General features: G+C 42.3%; 1 protein-coding gene across 2 annotated transcripts in view; it reads right to left on the reverse strand.

The window, feature by feature from the left end:
* Positions 1-22570, reverse strand: part of LOC309494449 (uncharacterized protein) — a 114200-nt gene that overhangs the window by 45498 nt on the left and 46132 nt on the right. The window contains exons 8-10 of one of the 2 annotated variants that reach the window (XM_082163816.1): positions 21254-21343; positions 20902-20942; positions 20297-20792 (exon numbers count right to left, since the gene is read on the reverse strand). The exons of the other annotated variant lie outside the window; for it this stretch is intronic. Of the exons in view, the coding sequence (XP_082019942.1) occupies positions 20787-20792; positions 20902-20942; positions 21254-21343 (137 nt within the window). The 3' untranslated portion in view covers positions 20297-20786. Of the gene's footprint in view, positions 1-20296; positions 20793-20901; positions 20943-21253; positions 21344-22570 lie in introns of those variants that run through there. 2 annotated transcript variants of the gene reach the window in all.

Genomic DNA, 22570 nt, shown 5'->3' on the forward strand with positions numbered 1-22570 from the left:
ATTCGATTCGATTATTTAAGATCATTTTCCAAAAACTCCATTTGATTGTCTTAAATTCCGCTGCTATTTTGTAGAAATTAGGTTAAACTACCGAAATTGGACGTCCAAAAATTACATAGAAAAGACGTCACTCCGACGTCACATTGCGCAGTGGGTTCACATCACATGTTAATGCAGCGGTAGAGTTACACTCACAGAACACTGCACTTATTCACAATCACAAAAGTTCATTATTTGCTTGTGCTTTAAAGCTTTGCCGGGTAAATATTTCATTGGCGTTCTGTTCTGACATGATGCACTTTTTCTGAGCGTGTACGCCCCGATGCGCGCACTGTCAAACAGCGCAAAACTGGATTTTTGTTGTCAGACCCATCTGATAGCGATGGAAAAATATGCACAAAACAAGCCACTTTGAAATGTTGCTGTTTTCATGAATACAAAAGTTGGATGACCCTCCCCCTAGACTAAAAATAGTTGGATGACGCTCCCCTCAACAAAGAATAAAAAGACATGACTCTCCCCTATTTTCCTCAGGTGGTCCATTCCATAAATACAGTCCCTAAGTATTATTTTTATCATCATGAACATGAAGGAAATAATACGATCAATTATATAGTCAAATGAGAAACACTTTACAACATGTTACACATTTGTAGGCTATAGTTGTGTCATTGAAGTAACAATAAACTATAGTGTGTGTGTGTGTGTATCCATTTACATGAAATCTTCTCATACTCTGTCATTAAATATGAGCCTATTATTTGTAACGACATGAACATGAAGGAAATAACACTATCACATTTAGGCCATATACATTCAAATGGGAAACACTTTACAACATGTTACACATTTATTAATATTTTTGAAATAATAACAGTGTATAGTTGTAGCCTATATCCTTGATGTATAAACTACTGTATTTGTTTCCATTCATTGACATTAAGCATGATCAATATGCTATGTTTTAAAAATTTTGCTCAACATCATGATATCGTATAATGTAAAAGTGATTTTATTTAGAAGTATTGTTGTTAAATATTGTAGACATGGATCCGATCAAAATCCCCGCCCCCTTCCGGTTCTATGGTTGAAGTGGTTCTGTCTCGAGGAAACAGAAAGAATTTCCTGTTTGCGATCAGAGAGTTGGTGGTTTACTGACAGAACCATAAACTGAAGATGTGGGTTAAAGGGATAGTTCACCCAAAAATGAAAATGTTGTCATCATTTACTCAGCCTCATGTTGTTCCAAACCTGTAAGAGTTTTTCTCTTCTGTTGAACACAAAAGAAGATATTTTGAAGAATGTAAGAACCAGACAGTTGATGGACCCCATTGACTTCCACAGTAAAGAAAATACTATGGAAGGGGTATATGGGATCAATTTCCCGCCTGAAGTATTGCAGCCACGGATCAAAAAATAGTAAGCGTGCGTGAATCAAAAATAAAAAAATAAACATGTAAAAATATATTGCACAAACTGAAAAAAATTATGCAAGATGATCAGAATAGCAAACAATGTGGTCACGGATCAAAATATAATAAGCTTGAATCAAGAAATAACAAGCATGAATAAAAACTTTAAACGCATTAAAAGTTATTTTGCACAAAACTTAAACTTATGGTCATGCTTTCTTAAAAAGTATGTTTTCCTTGGTTTTATTACTCTGTACTTTGTGCTCTCTTGCTTTTTCTGCTCATATTTTACTATTTTGTACCGTACGCTTGTGCTGTTTTTCTCTACGCTCTTCTTTCTATGTTCTGTGCTTGCTTTCCCAAATGTTGCAGTTCGAGTTTCATGTAAATTAGGGCGGGCTTAAGTGTCACCATTGGTCCACTAGTTCTAGATTGACAGCTACTCCTCTAGCCAATCAATCGAAGAGGGGAGTTGACGTCACACCAATGCGACTCGTGGCTACTGATGCTTACTTATACAGGGGAAGACGACAGTTTAATTTAACTTTACGAAGACTTTCAGGCAGTAGAGCTATCTGAACTCTGGACATAAATAATTAAATTAATCTTTTTTGAGATACATGAGAATGTTAATGTGCACGCTGGTAATTGGTGTTAAAGGGATAGTTCACTTTGAAATTAAATTTTGGTATGTTTTAGCTTACCTCAAGGGCATCCAAGATGTAGGTGTCTTTTTTTCCGCAGTAGTTTCAATTTTGATATTTTTAGGTCAAACCGTTCTTGTCTGTCAGTCATATAATGCAGGTCGATGGTCAGATCGGTCAGTATATATATAGATATATACACTAGATGTCGCATTGGCTACAGTTTTGCAGTAGCCAATGTGACATCTAGTGTATATATCTATACCCGCCCGCGCTCTCAGATCACTTGGACTCGGCTGTGTTCAAGAGGTAAAAACGATATAAATACTGTTCGTTTTCTCACACAAACCACTCGTTTCGTGTCTTGGGCCATCAATGTGTACTTACGATGGGGAATTGTTTAATTTGGACGATGGGGAATTGTTTTAATTTGGACTCTGTGCATGCTCTTTGAGACAGTGACCATCGACCTGCATTATATGACTGACAGACAAGAACGGTTTGACCTAAAAATATCAAAATTGAAACTAATGTGGAAAAAAAGACACCTACATCTTGGATGCCCTTGAGGTAAGCTAAAACATACCAAAATTTAATTTCAAAGTGAACTATCCCTTTAAACAATATTACTTGGCTCATGATGTATGCTTAGGCTGCTGTAAGAGAAACATCCTGCAGTTATGAAACGCTACAATTCTTTGCAAAAACTAAGTTAAAAACGGCCATTGTATGAAGACTTTAGGACTTTGACCTGTCACCGCTACGCATTGCCTACCTTTTTTATTAACCTCGCCAAATTTGACAAAAGATTATTGAAAATGATTGTGTTACAGAGAAGATATACACCAGCTTGATTTAATATACAGTAATGTATTACATACTTATTGTGTTTATTTACATAGCTACATAATTGCATAGTACTTTAGGATTACTGTTTTAAATATAGCTTCAAATTTGAATACAGCAACATCTCCATCAGGGATAGGTAACGTTGTTTCTGGATGTTCCGCTGTCCTGCAGAGTTAAGCGTCAACTCCGATAAAAACCTCACCTGTCTGTAGTATTAATTATCCTAAAGATGATGATTAGCTGGTTCAGGTGTGTTTGATTAGGGTTGGAGGAGCTAAACTCTGCACCCAGGACTGACATTGCCCATCCTTGTTATTGATTAAATATGAAAGTAAAACAATAGGTTACTTGCGTAACCCCGGTTCTCTGATAGCATTAAGTGAGGTGTCTCACTATGGGATAAGCCCTCAGAAGTCCTATTACATTACGCCAGCCCCAATTGGCTGGCAGACATGACGTAGTGTCTGGGAGTGGCTACCCCACCCCTTAGTATAAGAGGAGCAGCACTACGTCATTACGACATTCAAAACAAGCACACCTCTTCCTCGCTTCACACAGCAAGGAGGGTGACCTGGTGAGACACCTCACTTAATGCTATCAGAGAACCGGGGTTACACAAGTAACCTATTTATGGGATATTCTAACTCCCGTATTGCCAGATAGTCATCCATGCAGGGGTCAAAATCCATTTTAGCAGTCCAATAAACAAATAAACAAGAAACAAAACAAGAACAGGCGAGGAAACAGACTTCAGAAGTGTAAGTGACATTTAAACAATGACTCCGTGACAAGGACTAAAACAGACAGGGTATTTATACACAGACACTAACAATGTGATAGGGAACAGCTGAGTGCGATCACGAGTGATGAGAACAGACAAAGGATTATGGGAAATGCAGTTCCAGAGTGAATGGTGATAGTATGGGAAAGAGACCTCTAGTGGAAACCCGGGGAAACACAAACCAGACACTGTGACACTTTTAGCTCAAAAGGAGTGATAGAATTAACTACTTTGGGCATAAATGCAGGATTAGGCTTCAGAACTACCCCTGCATCCCCGGGCATGAACTGCATACATGCTGAATGCACCGAAAGCGCATGAATCTCACTTACGCGCTTCGCCCGAAGCCAAGGTTAACAGCAGCGCTGTCTTAAACAACATTATTTTAAAATCAATCCTTTCCAGTGGCTCAAATGGGGACATTGAGAGAGCATGAAGTACCAGTGCTAAATCCCATGAAGGGGAAAGCGGTTTTGAAACTGGCAAAGCACGACGCGCACCCTTCATGAACCTGCACACTAAAGGATGCTGCCTAACGGTTTTATTATCAAAACCTATGTGACAAGCAGAAATAAAGGCCAAATACACCTTTAAGGTTGAAAACACTTTCCCTTGGTCTATCAAATCCCGTAGAAATGACAGAACTACTGCCACTGAGCACTGAAAAGGAATCTCATGCTTGGCCGCGCACCAGCGCTCAAACACGCCCCATTTGCATTTATAGAGAGACCTAGTCGACGAAGCTCTAGCATTCTGTATGGTTCTGATGACATTGTCAAATTTAACCACTCACAGGCCAGGCCCATAGTGCCAAGCATTCTGGATGGGGATGAAAGATCTCCCCCCCCCCCGCCTGTGACAGTTGATCCCTGCGTAACGGGAGAAACCAAGGGTCTTCGTACAGCATACGTATGATCTCCGCCAGCCAGTATTTCCCTGGCCACCTCGGAGCTATTAATATCAGCTTTAATCCCTCCTCCCTCACTCTGTAGAGTATTGGGGATATTAACACTATCAGTGGGAACGCGTAAAGGAGAGTGCGGGGCCAATCGTGTGCCAGCGCATCTATCCCCAGAGGCGCACTCTGATCTTTCAGGGAGAAAAACAGAGGACACTGAGCATTCTCGTGGGATGCGAACAGTTCCACTGTCGCTCTGCTGTATATTTCCCAGATCTGTTCGACCACTTCCTTGTTCAATTTCCACTCCCCGTAGAGTGGATTTCCTCTGGACAGCAGATCCGCACCCTGGTTCATGACACCCTGTACGTGCGTCGCTCTCAGGGATGAAAGATTGGCATGGCTCCACAAAATCAGTTTGCGTGCCAGCATGTGCAAGGAAAGTGATCTGAGGCCTCCCTGTCGATTTATATATGCCACAACTGTAGTGTTGTCCTTTCTCACAAGAACATGATGACCTTTCAGAAAAGGAAGAAAATGCTTCAACGTTAGAAACACGGCCAGCATTTCCAGATAGTTTATGTGAAGATTGGTCAGATGATGACCCCATCTTCCATTCACTATCCTGCCCCTTTGTGAATGCCTCCCCAACCGGACAACGATGCGTCCGTCGTTATGACTTTTCTGGTTTGAACCACACCCATGGGTTCCCCTTGAACTAAAAAGGTTGGGTGTCTCCACTGGAGCAGTGCAAAGACTGTCTCTGACGTCAATCTTTCGGGAATGCCTTAATGGGTCCAGCCTCAGAGACACTACCCAGCGCTGAAATTCCATCATGAATAGTCTGCCTAAGTGAATAACTATTAGTGCTGAGGCCATCAGTCCCAATAACCTGAGGCATGTGCGGAAAGAAACAGTTTTTCCCCTCTGAAACTTGGCCAGGCATCGGGTGAATTTTCCCACCCTGTCCTCTGACAGTCGCACTCTGAATGTCACTGAGTCCAGTGACAGCCCCAGATATGTTATAGACTGTGTGGGAAACAGAACACTCTTTTCGGTGTTTAACTGTAAGCCCAGCTTCTGAATGTGTTCCAGAAGCATGATTGTGTGATTTCTCACTTCTCGCTCTGACTGAGCTGTCACCAACCAATCGTGTATGTAAGTAGCGAGACAAATGCCTTTTTCCCTGAGCGGGGTCAGGGCCGCTTCTGTACATTTTATGAATACTCTCGGACTGAGAGACATGCCAAATGGTAGAACCAGGTATTCGTATGTCACTCCCAGGAAAGCAAACCTCAGGAATTTCCTGTGGGGTGGGTATGTTTATGTGAAAATATGCGTCTTTCAGGTCGATCGATGTAAACCAATCGCCCGGGCGCACCAGATTTAGGAGTGTAGCATGACTTGTTCTTCCTTAAGTATTTGTTCAGTGCACGTAGATCTAATATGGGACGAAGGGCACGAGTTCCTTTCTTTGGGATGAGAAAGTATCTCGAGTAAAACCCACTGTGGCTTGGTTCGGGTGGGACCACTCTTATCGCCCTTTTCTTCAACAGGGAGTAGATTTCGTCCTGAAGAACGTGCTTTAATTCTTTCATTCTTTCGATTGCTCCCCGAGGTGATGTTATAATGTGTTCTGTGAACATGTTTTGCAAATTTTTTGGGGGCATTGTGTTTTGCAACATTCTCTGGGGGTACAGTGAAAACTTTATTGAATTTTGAACATGAAAAGTGCTTGTGACTAGTGGGTGTGCACCACTGCACCGTGTCTTTTCCTTTTCACCACTCTGTTTCCCCCGGCCCCACCGCTGTTTTCCCCACAGAACATCTGTGAACAGAGGAACTCGTGACTTGTCGAACGCTGAACGACTGAGGGTCGGGAGCTAGCAAACTGGGGGGCTGTTGACTCCCTCCCCTGGGGAAGACCTTGTCAAACTGCCTTCTTCTTCCTCCTCGCTCCCTGAATATGGGGCTGGGGATGAGGCTGAGGGGCTGGCTGGACCATCTGAGCTGCTGCAGGCGGATAGTTCTTCCTAGGCCAGCCAGATCTCTGTTCTTGCACTCCACTCTGACCCGCTGCACTCACGATAGGTCTCTGCCGTTTCGGAATGCGAAAGCTGGGAGGTGGGCGGGCCGTAACCTGCGCGAAGGTCTGTCGGGGTGGCGGAGGGGGTGCAGTCTGTGTCTTTCTCGGCATACAGAGTTGCAAGGCCTCGTCATCCCTCTTTTTCTCTTCGCATCTCTTTTGCATCAGTGTCAGAGCTGAGCCGAAAATGCCCTCTGCAACAACCGTTGCGTCCAGGATGACTTATTTTTCCCTGTCAGAGAGATTAGCCAGATTAAGCCATCGTCCTCTCTCTTGGATAACCATTGTGGCCATGCCTTTCCCAGCAGCTTGAACCTTGCATCTCTGAAGACGCAGAGAGAGATCCGTGACAACACAGATCTCTTCCCAGTGTGTCTGACCTGGTATGGTAGACACTTCGTCCTGCAGCTCCGCTTGGTATGTTGTCAGCAGAGAGATCGTGTTCATAGCCCTGACAGAGAGCGCGACTGCTTTATAACGCGTTCCGTCATGCTCGACTGGAAACGGTCAGCTTTAGATGGCAAGGTCGGATTTGCAGCCGCCGTGCGCTTCAGTTGCAAGTGCGCGGCAACTAATGGCTCCATGGGGGGCATTCGGAGAAGGCCTTCCTTTTCCATCCCCTCCACATCGAGAACGGAGCCACCCTGCACTGGCATCTTGCTAGTAAACGGCTTGTCCTTCCACGTAACCGCGACCTCCTCCAGGAGCTCTGGGAAAACAGAAAGGAGCTGTCGTGCTGCCCGTTTTGCACTCGCAGCCTCTTCCCCTCATAGTGAGACTTTGCAGTCTCTGCTACCACGGTCGGCCATGGAATATTTAGTTTCCCTGCAGCGCTTTTGCACACATCTTGCAGATCAACACTAACAAGCGGGGAGGATGGTGGCCCGCCCGCTTCTTCCGTGGATCCCGCCGCAGCGAGGAGCTGTGCCGGTTGCGCAGGGGGGAGGAATGGAGAGTCTTCGAAGTCTTCCTCTTCATCAGAGAGAAGGAAGTCCGATTGTCCCTCTTCCTCGAAATCAAGCGCGTCCTCTTCCTCATCTGTGCTGAGCAGACTGGGCAGAGGCATGCACACATCGAGCTGCTGTGTGTCATTGCATGAAATTGTGTTCCCGCATGAACAGAGTCGCACAGAATCTCCCTCACAAGCCGGGATAATGTCGAACAATCCTTGCAATCGGCTGGAATGCTAATCAAAGGAGCCAGGCGAAAAACGGCGTGGTGGCCAGTAATTCGTCCAGAAGTTCGTAGAAAAGTTTGTAGGCTTCTGGTGTGAAGCGAGAAGAGGTTTTTGAATGTCATAATGACGTAGTGCTGCTCCTCTTATACTGAGGGGTGGGGTAGCCACTCCCAGACACTACGTCATGTCTGCCAGCCAATTGGGGCTGGCGTAATGTAATAGGACTTCCGAGGAATCCGCGGAAGGGGTGTATCCCATAGTGAGACACCGAAATGTATGCTTGAAAGAGAATGGCCAGTAGGTGGTGGCAAGTTACTGTTTTTACGAGCAAGTTATTCGTTCAAACTTCTCATTCAAACCGGCAATTTTTTGATGAAACACTGTAGCTTTACTGCTTGTAAGTCTTTGTAAAGTTAAGTTAAACTGTCGTTTTCCCCTGTATAAAGCTACATTCACACTACAAGCGACTTTGTCGCTGCATGTCGCCAGTGGCTGGCGGTGAGTCGCTAGTGGGCGTTCCCACTACTGGTTGCCTAGTAATGTGTGTGAGTGACATTCACGGATGTTACTCCATGTTGTAGACAACAAATCTGTTTTTTTGCCGCTACAAGCAAACATTTTGGAAGGAAAAGTCTAAATATAAATGGAATCAGTACATAAAATGCATAATATTAAAGATGAATGAGAAACAGCGAGTGCTCTTTGCTATCGCGGCTATTTAACTGCAGCAAATGGGCAAATACTGCTCTTTCTGAGTTCACAAAACCATTCAGGCTCGGAGTCAGCACGGCGAGTACCACTGTATGTACACTGAGACGTATCATAAATTATTGGACAGTTTCTGACTGCTAAAATAAACTTCTCATTCATCTTGCCTCGTCGGACTCGGCACTGAAGAGTGACGGATCACGTGTGCTCCACTGACTATACTCCTATTGGTTGTCGCTCCCGAAAGTTGCTCTTCATTTGCATAAAGTTAAACAGATCTCAACTTTGTCGCGTTTGTGCCAGTATAATGCATTTGTCAAAAAAAATAATAAAATAAAATAAAAAAAATCAACAGACCGGCCCATGAAACGAGTTATTGGTGCCAGGTCTTTCTCCATCGGTTTGGTATTTTTTGGATTTAGCATTTACAGTTCTGCTGCCATCTTGTGTACAATCATGGCAAATGTTTGATATCAGTGTCTGGAAAAAGTGTGTGTCTATCCAGCAAGACCACCAACCCTGACCACTACATACATAACACATGAAAAATAACCACTGCATAACAAAAGTGCACTGCATAAACTACTATAATAACACAAATGAAATATCTGGGTTCTGGATCTTTTTTGCCCAGACATTAATTTTAGAGTGAATATTTGGAGTGTGTTTTATAATATCTGACTTACAGTAGGATATAGCCTGACACCAATATTTTTATTTATTGTAAATATGCAATTAAATTATACAAACAAAACTGTGATGGATACAATTTGTTCTTGATTCAACTTAATAAAAAATAAATAAAAAAATTAAATACTTCACTACTGGCACAAATCTCCTTCTGAATTAAAATTTTTGTTTTCAAATAGAAGTCTTGACAGAATACATTCACATTTTACATTTGACAGGATTTTATTCAAAGTGATTTACACTGCATTCAATGTTTGCATTGCCCTGCATCAAACTCTTCACATTGGCACTTAAAGGGATAGTTCACTTTGAAATTAAATTTTGGTATGTTTTAGCTTACCTCAAGGGCATCCAAGATGTAAGTGTCTTTTTTTCCGCAGTAGTTTCAATTTTGATATTTTTAGGTCAAACCGTTCTTGTCTGTCAGTCATATAATGCAGGTCTATGGTCACCACCTCAAAGAGCATGCACAGAGAAGTCCAAATTAAACAATTCCCCATCGTAAGTACACATTGATGGCCTAAGACACGAAACGAGTGGTTTGTGTGAGAAAACGAACAGTATTTATATCGTTTTTACCCCTTGTACACAACCACGTACACAACCACATCCAAGTGATCTGAGGGCGCGCGCGCTTCCTGGTGTGTGACGTGTGCGCGTGTTCTGGCTTAGTCTGCGCAAGCGCCGGAAAGCGGCGGACGTGATCTCGGATGTGTACAAGAGGTAAAAACGATATAAATACTGTTCGTTTTCTCACACAAACCGCTCGTTTCGTGTCTTAGGCCATCAATGTGTACTTACGATGGGGAATTGTTTAATTTGGACTTCTCTGTGCATGCTCTTTGAGGTGGTGACCATAGACCTGCATTATATGACTGACAGACAAGAACGGTTTGACCTAAAAATATCAAAATTGAAACTACTGCGGAAAAAAAGACACCTACATCTTGGATGCCCTTGAGGTAAGCTAAAACATACCAACATTTAATTTCAAAGTGAACTATCCCTTTAAGTCCAAAACAATCCAAACAATCAAAAACAATAGAAAAGAGGTGTTTTATTTTCATTATAAAACATATAGCAATGCAATGTTATATGCTATAAAAAAAATGTCCACAAAGAAATTAAATAAGCTTAATCTTGCGTCTCCCGCATCAAAGGAGGCGTCTTAAAGGTATATCACAAATCAGGTGGCCATTACTATTTACAGTCAACGTGAATATTTATTCATACATTTATTAATACAGATGTACTGTGAATGATTCATGAGTTCATAAATGGTCATAAATTTGAGTTTTGAGCAAATGATAAGCACAGATGAAAGAATGGAAACATATTGGAATATTCTTAAAAGATGAAAGTTAAAACAGACTTTAAACTCTCTCATAGACCCGTTCACTGGTCTCCTCACTCACTGTGTTCTGGAGTGTACAGGTGTAGAAGATTTCTGGATTTCCTTCTTTTGTGACAGTAATGAACTCTCCTTTCGGTTGGCGTGCTGAGGTTTTCTTGAATGTATCTTGGAGTACCATGTAAATACCACGGTATTAAGCAAAGTATCATGGTATTGCAATTTGATGGCATTATTGTACAATAATTATTAAAAAAAAATTCTGTATGTGAGGCTAAGTAAAAACAACCATAATATTAGTAATACTAAAATGATGCATTTATAATATAAAATTTTTTATGAATATAATAATCAGCATCCACTCACCCATAACAGTCAATGTGAATCTTTGTGCTTGCTCTTCATCGTTGATGTCAATGGTATAAACTCCACTATGTTCGACTGTTAGATTAGTAGGGGAGACCGGGGACAGTTGCAACACTTTTTGCATTTCTCTCAGTTACTCAGAGACTATTTGGACTAGACCAACCAAATTTGTATATATTAAACTTGCATCTGTCTGCTAATTACCCATACCATTTAAAGAAGATTATATATGACATATCGTTCACAGTATTTATTTGAATGGAAGAAGCCAGATGTTGCAACTGACCCCGACCCAGGGGCCTGCTAGACACACTGACTTTGACACATGCTAACCATGTCACTTAGAAGTCAACAAAACAATAATTCAAACTAAGTAAGTTTTGATTAATTCATACAAAATGTCAGGACAGTATGACAAAAATATATCTCATGAAAAAATGTACTTTCATACAGTGTTGGTCAAGTTACTTGGAAAAAGTAATTTATTACTGATTACTGATTACTTCTCCAAGAAAGTAATCCAGTTACTTTACTGATTACTTATTTTCAAAAGTAATTAGTTACTTTACTAGTTACTTTACTTGTTACTTTTCAAAAACATGATGCACGAAATGAATAAGCTATGTAAAGCCATAGACCTTTCTGCTTAATTCTATTCTTTCTGCATATTCCATAATCTAAAATTGTATCAAATTAAACATTCTTTTTTAAAACTTGTTTTATTAGTTTCAGTATTTTAACTTTATGCACATTGCATCAATGACTCACTCATTAAGATGGTCGCCTGCCGCCTCCTACTGGCGGTTTATAAATATTATTTCTATGCACAAATAATATTTCTTATTTGTATATTCAAAAAATATTTTAAATAATCTCATTACATTATTTAATGCAGTTTATTTGATTGGTAACAGCCCTTTAGCATGTTATTATTCTATTGTAATTTACTGATCAAATTTAAGAATTTTAAATGAAAGATGAAGCAAACGATTAGGGAAAAATGCCCTTTATAAAGGTTAAAATATCATAAATATGCCGATTTATATATGTTAAAGCTGACTGAACTGATGAGAATACTGATTCGGAATAAATGATATTTACAACACACACACACACACAAAAAAAAAAAATTCCTGTTCTAACAAGTGTTTTTACTCAGACAAGTGAATGACCGACCGAAGGACAAATGCAAAGCCCTGGTATATTTTTCTAATTATTATTCATTTATTTACCCATAAACCTGTCTTTAGGAAGCCATAAGTTACAGTGGCAAGAATAACTTTGTGAAACCTTTGGGGGTGGTGGACAGGGTTTAAATTAAGACAGGAGTTTGCCTTAATCTAGTTGATCATGCATTTCTTTTCTTTTATTCCACAGCTGATGTGTGCAGTTTTTTATTGCTTGCATTAAAATAATTTTCTCTTGTTTTGTTTTTTAATTGCAGTCTCTTTCTTCTGCCATTCATGCTTATCAGCTCCATGCAATCTTAAGCTTTTCTTGGTTCAGCTGCACACAGTCTGAAAAGTTTTTTTTGGCAATTTGCTAAAATAAAAGACCCATTCTAAGAGCTGTTGTCTTTTCTACCTTGGGAAATAATGTTAAACGAACAACTTAAAAAGGCATGACAAATCATGACATAAAGACTGACATCACTCACAACGTACCAATGCATTATTATCCCTCATGAACAAATATAACGTGTTTGCACGTTCATACCAGTTTACCATTACGACATCATTCATGAATAAACATGACGTCTGAACACGGACAAACGGTGCGTGTTGACGCGTCAAAATTCACGCGTTTCGTTTAAAGACTTTTGAACGCGATCGCTTGCCATAGTGTTTACCACTGACTTCGCGGCGCTCATGTCATTTGTCACTCACGAGTCACGGCTCACTTCGCGAGACAGTCTCGCAGTGTAACGCAGTAACGCAGCCTGCTTACAGGAAAGTAACAGTAATCTAATTACTGCTTTTGCAATTGTAATCCCTTACTTTACTCGTTACTTGAAAAAAGTAATCAGATTACAGTAACGCGTTACTTCTAACGCGTTACTACCCATCACTGCTTTGATACCTCCAAAACAAGTTATATTCAATAAATGCAACAGCAGATGTTGAATATGTCTACTGTCTTCTTGGTGGGGGGAGGGTCTAACTGTGCATGTGCAGTATGAGTGTCATCACTCTAGCTTGTTTCTGATTGGAGAAAAATGGCATGTTGCAACTGTCCCCGGTCTCCCCTAATTGTGATTTGTCCAGTCTCTGTATCAAGAGTCGTGATGCCTTTGAATCTCGGATTTGGGATTGTAGTTTCTCTGTCTTCCCATTCAATCACCTTAACAGTTCCACCATCTTTAATGTGTTTCCATGTGATGCTGGAGACAGGACGAGGAAGAGGTTTATCTGGACGAAAGGAAACTTCATCACCCACTGCTTTCACCACCTCTGTACCTAATAATTAAAATATGAGAGAGTATGTTAGTCAACATTCAACAAGCCAGACTCTGTCAGCCACTACAGTCATTTATGTAAAAAAACTTTTAAAAAACTACAGTGTTGGGGAAAGTTACTTTTAAAAGTAATGTGTTACAACAATGTTGCGTCTGCATTTCACAATTTTTATTAATTTTGAGGAATAGTGAATTTGTTTTGAACATGTGAGATGAGAAAGTGCATGCTCACATTTAGTCCAGTACTACAATAAGCACCATGTTCAGTTCACACACACAGCGCACACAAAACCTCAGCACTTACTCCCGATTTCTCTCAACATGATGAGGACAGGAGAGCTGTCAGTCACTGAAAACATAGTAACTTGTGTTACTTATTTAAAAAAGTATTATTGATATTACAACAAAATATTTTGTTGTAAGTTTAATAGTAATGCGCTACTTTGCTAATTACTTGACAAAAGTAATCTGATTACGTAAGTCAAGTCAAGTCAAGTCATTCTGCTCGTCATGTTTTCCCTAGTAGTGATGGGAAGTTCTTTTACTGACTCTCTTGTTTGATCTCGTTCATCAAAATGAACGAATCTTATTCGTGTCATTTCGTTCATTTAAGTGGCTTTAAATGTTAAACTTTTAACAACCAAATTCCCCGAAGACATCCATCTATGCAATGTTGATCATATTCTGAATTAAGAAATAATTGACAGGGAACATAAATAATTACTTTACCTTCCGAGTCTTTCGTTCATTTGTCAGGATCGATATTGTCCCCCACCTCTTTTTGAAACATTATGAGTATATATTGAGTATATATATGAGTATATATTGAATAAGTACTAGTATCTAATTAGGTACTAGTATCTAATGAATAAATACTAGTACCTAATGCATAACTACTAGTATCTAATAAATACGTACTAGTCACAATTGGAATACATACTAGTCAGAACTGAAGTTGATATCTGAATCCCCATAGTGTCACGGTTCATAAATCCTATGTCTCTTTCTTGTCTCGTGTTCTGTTGTTGTGTGTGTGTGTGTGTGTGAGTGCTGATTGTGTGGGCGTGCTGGCTCATTAGTGCTCATCAGCGATCCAGCTCATCATTCCAGTCACCAGCTGCAGCTCATCTCATCACCCTATATATACTCACCACTTTCTCATCTCCTTTGTCAGATCGTTGTTTGTGGTGTCCAGGTGTGTTTTCCAGTCTGCGTTCGAGTCTTGTGCCTTCCGTGTTCCTGTGGATTTACTTTGGATTTATCTCACCTCTGGACTCTCCTCATCGCACTGCTGCACATCCATCACTGGGTTCATCTGGCCATCGGGGTCCCTGCGCCGCTAGCCTGTTCTCTGGACTTTTTCATCATTAATATCACAATAAAGGAGTTTACTTGCATCTTGCTTCCTTCCATCATTTCATGACACATAGAAGTCCCCATAAAAATCCCCATAGAAGTCAATGGTAAAAAAAATAATTTGTTACTAGTAACAAAAGAATAGTTACTAGTCACTACTGAAATAAGTACTAGTATCTAATGAATAAGTACTAGTATCTAATAATAAGGACTAGTAACTAATTAATAAGCACTACTATCTAATAAATAAGTACTTGTATCAATTTAATAGGCACTAGACTCTAATGAATAACTACTAGTATATTTTAAAAAGGTACTGGTATCTAAAGAATAAGCACTAGCAGCATGAAAATAGAGACTAGTAGGTTTTAAGGATTAAATGTTAAAACGGCTTGCGATAATCTGACACCCGTCTCCACAGTGACCCCTAGTGGTCAGAACAGTGTAAATGCAATAAAAACCCTAGACAAACATGCATAAAAACACCTTATACAAATCAATTGCAATTTTTTTTTAATTGAAAGTAAAATCTTTCAAATGCAATTATCTAATCAACTAAATAGATTATCAAGTGTCTATATGTTCTTTTATCAATTGTCAGGGTTTGTTTTGTTTGTTCTATGAATGACTCAGCTAAACAGGCCAATAAGAGACTATTAATTCAATAATTCATCATTTTAATTAGACTAATGTCTAATTAGATTGATCAGAGATCAGGTAAAACCCACAAACACTTGTTGACAGAGAAACCAAAAACAAAACCATTGAAATTTCGAAACAGTTATGACGTAATGAAGCCTCGTTTACTGAAATCATGTGACTCTGGCAGTTTGATACACGCTCCGAACCATTGATTCGGAACAAAAGGTTTCGAAGATTCATGAAGCAGTGTTTTGAAATTGCCATCACTAGTTCCCTTTCAAGGGAACTCGCGTTGCGTCGAGATTGACGCTATGGGAACGCTTTGCGTGATGATGTCTTGAAGCACATGTAAAATCAGTCCAATGGCGTGGCGGAACGTCAGATGCGGGTGACGTCACGTACCAGGAAACTATAAAGCCTGCTTGAAAACAGAGAGCGGCAGCTTCTGTGTCTTCAGTAGCTCTCTTTGTGAAATCTGTCTCTGTCTATTTGGTGTTGTTTTGTCACTCATATATATAATGGCCAGCAAGCAGTTCAGAATGTGTGTGCATCCCTGCCCGCGTTATATTACGGATGGGGACACGCACGTTCTGTGTATTGTTTGTTTGGGAGAGGAGCATGCCCAGTCAGCACTCGAGGGTGCTGGCTGTGTGCATTGCGAGGCGCTGTCCATGCGCATGCTCCGATCCCGGCTGAGTTTCTTCCGGGAAACTCGCGTTCCCCGGGGCTCGGGTCCCGCTGCTGCCGAGGCACAGCGGCGATCTCAGTCCTGGGGTTCGCAAATGGATCTATCAGCGGGGCTTGAGACGGGCTCTGCCCTATCTCAGCCTTTGTCTGATAGATCCAGTGTTTCTCATCAGGGTTCGGAAGCACGCGATGCGGTTTCTTCGGCCCCGATGATGGAACAAACACTGCAATTATCCAGTTCTGAGGAACTGGATGTTGTTAGTGTTCATACTGAGTCTGAGGGTGCCCCACCTCAGTCTCATGCATATGAAGAATTACTCGAAGTAGTGACAAGAGCAGTCGAAAGACTTTCCATTGAGTGGCCATCCGATAAGCAGGACGTTCGTTCAAAAAGTAAACTTGACGAACGCTTCCTGCCGTCACGTGCACAACCACAACATCGTAACCTGCCGTTTTTCCCCGATCTCCATACTGAGGTGTCGAGATCGTGGGGGAAACCAGTATCATATAGAGTGTTTAATCCACAAACTTCTAATTATTCCTCTATAACTGGGTATAAAGAGCATGGTTATGGGGGGATGCCGAAAGTCGAAGAGACGCTTGCGAGCTATCTCTCGCCAGCAGCGGCATCCTCCCTAAAGGGTTCGGTTCTGCCTAATAAGCCCCTCAGAGTTACATCTTCTCTGGTGGGCAGGGCTTATTCCGCGTCTGGTCAGGCTGCAGCGTGTTTACACACTATGTCTTTGCTGCAGGCTTATCAGGCGGAATTATTGGGAGATCTCAATGAGGGCGGGGGTATTGGTCCCGAAGTGGTGTGCGAATTGCGCAGAGCCACAGATTTGTCTCTCAGGGCCACCAAGGAGACGGCTAAATCCATCGGCCGTTCTATGGCAGCCCTGGTGGCCACTGAGAGGCATCTGTGGCTCAATCTATCTAATATCAAAGAAAATGAGAAACATGTTCTTTTAGATGCGCCCATTTCTACTTCGGGTCTATATGGTGATGCTGTTACTACTGCTGTAGATAAATTCCAAGAAGCTTCTAAGCAAGCAGCTGCACTACAAAAAAATCTTCCCCGTCGATCTTTTTATGAGGCTGCTGAGCGGGAGCAGCCTCACTCATCTAAAAAGAGCTCTGAACATCGTGCCGCTCAAAAACAGAGCGTGTCATCCCGTGCTCCCCCACAAAAATCTCGGGGACACGGGGGGCACGCCCAAACCCAGCATTTTTTCGAGGAGTAGAACGGATCTGCGGACCGTTATTACCGGTTGCTGGGAAAAAGTCCTAACGTCCGAGGGCTCAGGACAAATGAGGGTAGTCCCCCCCGAAGCAGAGCGGTCAACACCTCGTTTTACGGTGCCCGTCTCTCTTCGGTGCCCTCAGGGGACCGGTCTGCCAACCCTGCCGCCTCCGGTGTTTCAGGGCGCAGCGGTCTCCGGCGAGCACATATCTCAAGGACCACCCAGAAACGTAGTGGCCTCGGGATGCCCGCCCCCTCTGAGGAGGGTGTTAGAGCAGTCTGTTCAGTCGTTTCCTGCTGGTGCGCCGTTACAGGGCGACGAATTGACTACTCAACAGCAACAAAATCCAGAAGCCAGTCTCGAGAGGCTGGTACCTCTAGTAGAATCTTTGACAGCGTGGAAGCTACTGTCAAATGTTTCTCGTTGGGTCCTGCAGACCGTGGAAAAAGGGTATCAAATACAATTCAAGAAACGCCCACCTCGGTTTATGGGGGTCCTGCCCACAGTGGTGGGCCCCGAGCAGGTTCTGGTTATGGAACAGGAAGTAAACACTCTGTTAGAGAAAGGGGCCATAGAATATGTACCTCCCTCCAACAGGGAAACCGGGTTTTACAGCCGGTACTTCATAGTTCCAAAGAAGGACGGGGGGTTGCGTCCCATTTTAGATCTTCGAGTTCTGAACGAGTCAGTCATGCAGCTCAAGTTCAAAATGTTAACATTGAGACAAATCGTGCCACAGATCAGGTCCGAGGACTGGTTTGTCACGATAGACCTCAAGGACGCATATTTCCATATTTCCATCCGTCCGTGTCATTGGAAGTTCCTGAGGTTTGCTTTCGGGGGCAAAGCATACCAATATCGAGTTCTTCCATTCGGCCTGGCTTTATCACCCCGCACTTTCACCAAATGTGTGGATGCAGCTCTGGCGGCCCTGCACCTCCAGGGTATTCGCATCATGAACTACATCGACAATTGGTTGATTTTAGCTCAGTCGCATCAGATGGCGGTTCAACATCGAGATGTTGTTCTCGCCCACATGAAGGAGTTGGGGTTACGGCTGAACGCCAAGAAGAGTGTGCTTTCTCCACTTCAGAGGACCACTTTTTTAGGCGTGGTTTGGGATTCAGTGTCGATGCAGGCGCGCCTGTCACCGCCACGTATAGATTCAATCCTTGCAGCTGTGAAAAGTGTAAAGCTAGGCCAGCTACTCACTGTCAAACAGTTCCAGAGACTGTTGGGTCTCATGGCAGCAGCTTCCAACGTGATACCTTTTGGACTACTGCACATGAGGCCCCTGCAGTGGTGGCTCAGGACCAGGGGGTTTTCCCCGAGGGGCAACCCATTTCGCACAATCAAGGTCACGCGGCGATGCCTACGTGCCTTGGTTATGTGGAAGAAACCTTGGTTCCTGTCCCAGGGCCCAGTGTTGGGGGCTCCTTGTCGTCGCAAACTGCTAACGACGGATGCTTCCCTCACGGGTTGGGGAGCGATCCTAGAGGGTCGCTTATCTCAAGGTCTGTGGGAAGACCATCATCGTTCCTGGCATATCAATCGCCTAGAGATGTTAGCTGTCTTCCGGGCTCTGAGGAGCTTTATCACAGATCTCAGGGGACACCATGTGCTAGTGCATACGGACAACACGTCGGTAGTCGCCTATATCAATCACCAAGGGGGTTTGCGCTCGCGCCCATTATGCAATCTGGCACGCCATATCCTCTTGTGGTCCCAGGGGAAGCTGTTGTATCTCAGGGCAGCTTACATCCCCGGGGTCCAGAATATAGGAGCAGACGCTCTGTCGAGACAGGGGCTGAGGCCCGGGGAATGGAGGCTCCACCCCGAGGTGGTGGAGCTGATATGGAGGGAGTTTGGCCAAGCTCAAGTGGATCTGTTTGCGTCTCGAGAGACGTCTCACTGTCCACTTTGGTTCTCCCTCACGCATCCAGCTCCTCTGGGACTGGATGCTATGGTGCAGACGTGGCCGAGGCTACGCCTGTACGCCTTTCCCCCAGTTGCTCTGCTCCCGGGAGTTCTGGAGAGAGTTCGCAGGGACCGGGTTTGCCTGCTTCTTATAGCCCCGCGCTGACCGGGCAGAGTATGGTTTCCCGATCTTGTGTCCCTCCTCGATGGGCCTCCTCTGGAGCTACCTGTCAGGAGGGACCTTCTGTCCCAAGCAGGGGGCTCGATTTTACACCCCCGACCGGAACTGTGGAACCTGTGGGCTTGTCCTCTGAGGGGGCCCAGCTCATAGAGTCAGGTCTCTCAACTGAGGTTGTTGAGACCATTCTACAGTCCAGAGCTCCCTCCACGAGGAAACTTTATGCCCTGAAGTGGAGAGTATTCACTTCTTGGTGTAGTGACCGTCGGTTGGATCCAGTCAACTGCCCAATTGGTACAGTTCTGGAGTTCCTGCAGGACCGGTTCACTGCAGGTCTGACCCCGTCCACTTTAAAGGTTTATGTGGTGGCCATAGGTGCTTATAGTTGGTAGTTATGTGGTGGCTTATATAGCTTATAGCATAGTTTTTGTTTGTGTTTTGTTCTTATTTTTATTAATAAAGCTCATTATTGAGTCCTCGCTACTTCCATCACACCCAAACCTGACGCTGTAAAACTGCTTTAGAGTCAACAAAAAAAAAGAGATGCTGCGCCATCTTCAATAAAATGTTATAAACTTCACTTACCTACAGCTTCTGTGGTGATGAACGCAACAATGGTGACCATAAGCATCGAAGTGACATTTTTGCTAGACAAAGTACACGTCAGGTCAATGCACTTCAGTATTTACCTCAGAATGTCTTTTAAATGACTGAGGCGCGTATAAGAACAGAGAATATAGAGGAAGTCCAAAAACAGAAACCACAAACATTGAGTGTCATTGTGTTGATGTTCATTCTTTCCTAAAGACACATAAATCTCCATCTGAATATGAAATTTTGTTTAAAAAAAAAAATCAACACATTTGACAGAGGATTTTATTTAAAATGATTTACACTGCATTCAATGCTTACTATTTTAATGGTTCATGTCCTGCCTCAAACTCATCACATTGGCAATGTTAATACTGGCGTAAAACAATGCCTTTGCCTTGTTTGCTAAATGTAACATAAATAAATGCCTTCTCTACTCTCCACTCCATTAAGCAGAAGATAAAAACTAAGCAGAAAGTTTAGTAAAGGGATTCTCATCTATAATGTGTGTTACAGCAGGTTCATATATTCATAACCTAAGGATGTTTCTTCTCAGTGCGGCCTAGCAGACAGAAAGATCATGAAGCACAGACAGTTATGAAGAACGTTATGAAGCACAGACGGTTAAGAGCAGAGGCTTTAGTAAAGCTGGGATTCAGAGCCGATGACGGTGAACGTGTCGAGAAGATCCACATGTGGCTTTGCATTTGAAGAGTCTGGAGGTTCATGATGAGCATCAGCCATTCACTCATGCATCTCATTTCTAAGGGGAAAAATGCTTTTTTAATGTATATTTCAGGTTGATTAGATCCATTTGATTTGTAATATTGCACATATTAATGATTTTCTAAGGACTCAAGAAGTAAACTTACTCTGGAAGTCTTTTGTCTCCCACAGCGAGCTGCACAAGAGCCTTAAAGAACAACAGGGACACAATCAGTCAAATACAGTCAATATGCAACCATAATCAAGCCTATTTACATGTTCATCTTTACAATCTTTCATCTTCCTTTTTTTAAACAATAAACAATAAAATCAAGTAAAATAATTAGTTTTCTGTCTGAATATCTGATTTTGCACAGAACAATGTAATATTATGGAATTAAAACAGGTTGCAAATGGCAAATTACCCAGTGGTTTGAATGTTTGTTTTGAGTTTTAAGCAAATGATAAGCACAGATATATATTTCAAATGTTTTAAAAGATTAAACACAATATTCTTACCATGTAAAGTTGGTATAAACAGGAAAAGGAGGATAAAAAACAAGCAGATCACAACAATGGAAATCCAAATGACAAACTCCCTGTTTAAACCTAATGCAAAAAATAAAAAAAATAAAAAAATAACACACAAAAAAACCCCCACATATATTAAGCTTATAAAACAAATTCAACCCTGGGAAAGACATGTAAATGATCAGAATAATTTTTTTGTTTAAATAAACTGATGCAGTGTAAGAACAGAGATTATAGAGGAAGTTTGAAACCAGAAACCGCAAACAAACAGCATTAATGTGTTAGGGCCCTATCTTGCACCCAGCGCAATTGACTTCATACACCGACGCATGTATCATTCCTATTTTGCACCCGACGCACAGCAGACTTTTCCCTCCACAGACGCACGTCGGTAAATTAGGGAATGAACTTGCGCTCCCGGAGGCGGTTCAGTGAAAAGAGGAGGAGTGTTCCGGCGCAAATGTTCCCTGGTGCTATTTTGCAGTTTCAGAAAACAATTCCGCCACTGACCAGGAGAAACCTAGCCTAAAGTCAGTGGCACGTTGCGCATGTTATTCAGATGCTATTTTATGGGCGCATGCTTGGCCATAATCACAACGCACACACACTTTGCTTATCTCATCTACACAGATGCAGCAGTTTTCATTTTTGCAAATCATATATACATTATTACAAGGAAAAATATTAACACACGAGGGAAATCATTGTGGTGTCCATGAAGATGTGAAAAATAGGCATAAATCTAGCTTACACATTTACCCAAATTATCATACGCCTGTTTAACCGAAGCTAATTTGGGTGTGTTTCTCCATCCCCAATGTCACTTCTCTGTGTTTTACGGCCCTGACGAGAACGTCGGTCTCCTCGGCTGTGAACCGCTCCTGGCATGCGTCTGGCAAATCAGCCATGGAACAAGCACGCCTACTCTTAAAGGGAATGTGAGAAGATGCTCTGATTGGTTTATTTCACGTTACGCCCAAACCACATCAATGAGTAATGAAGCTACTTCACACCAACTCATTTTAGATTTGCGTCGGGAGCAAGAGTCATTTATCCCGCTGGTATAATAGCAACAGCGCCCGAGACCCACCCACAAAGTTACTTGCATTTCGCATTTGATACTTGCGTTTCAGATCGTTACAATAGGGCCCTTAGTCTTTCATAAGCAAGATTTACTGCTGCCATCTTGTTTACGTTCATTGCAAATGTTTGATATCAATGTCTGGCCCAAGTGTGTGTCTGAGTCCAGCAAGAACAAGATTATATCAGCCTCTACATAATGCATGAAAAATGACCACGGCAGAT

The sequence above is a fragment of the Leuciscus leuciscus genome, assembly GCF_965113295.1.
Source record: "Leuciscus leuciscus genome assembly, chromosome: 3".
NCBI lineage: Eukaryota > Metazoa > Chordata > Actinopteri > Cypriniformes > Leuciscidae > Leuciscus > Leuciscus leuciscus.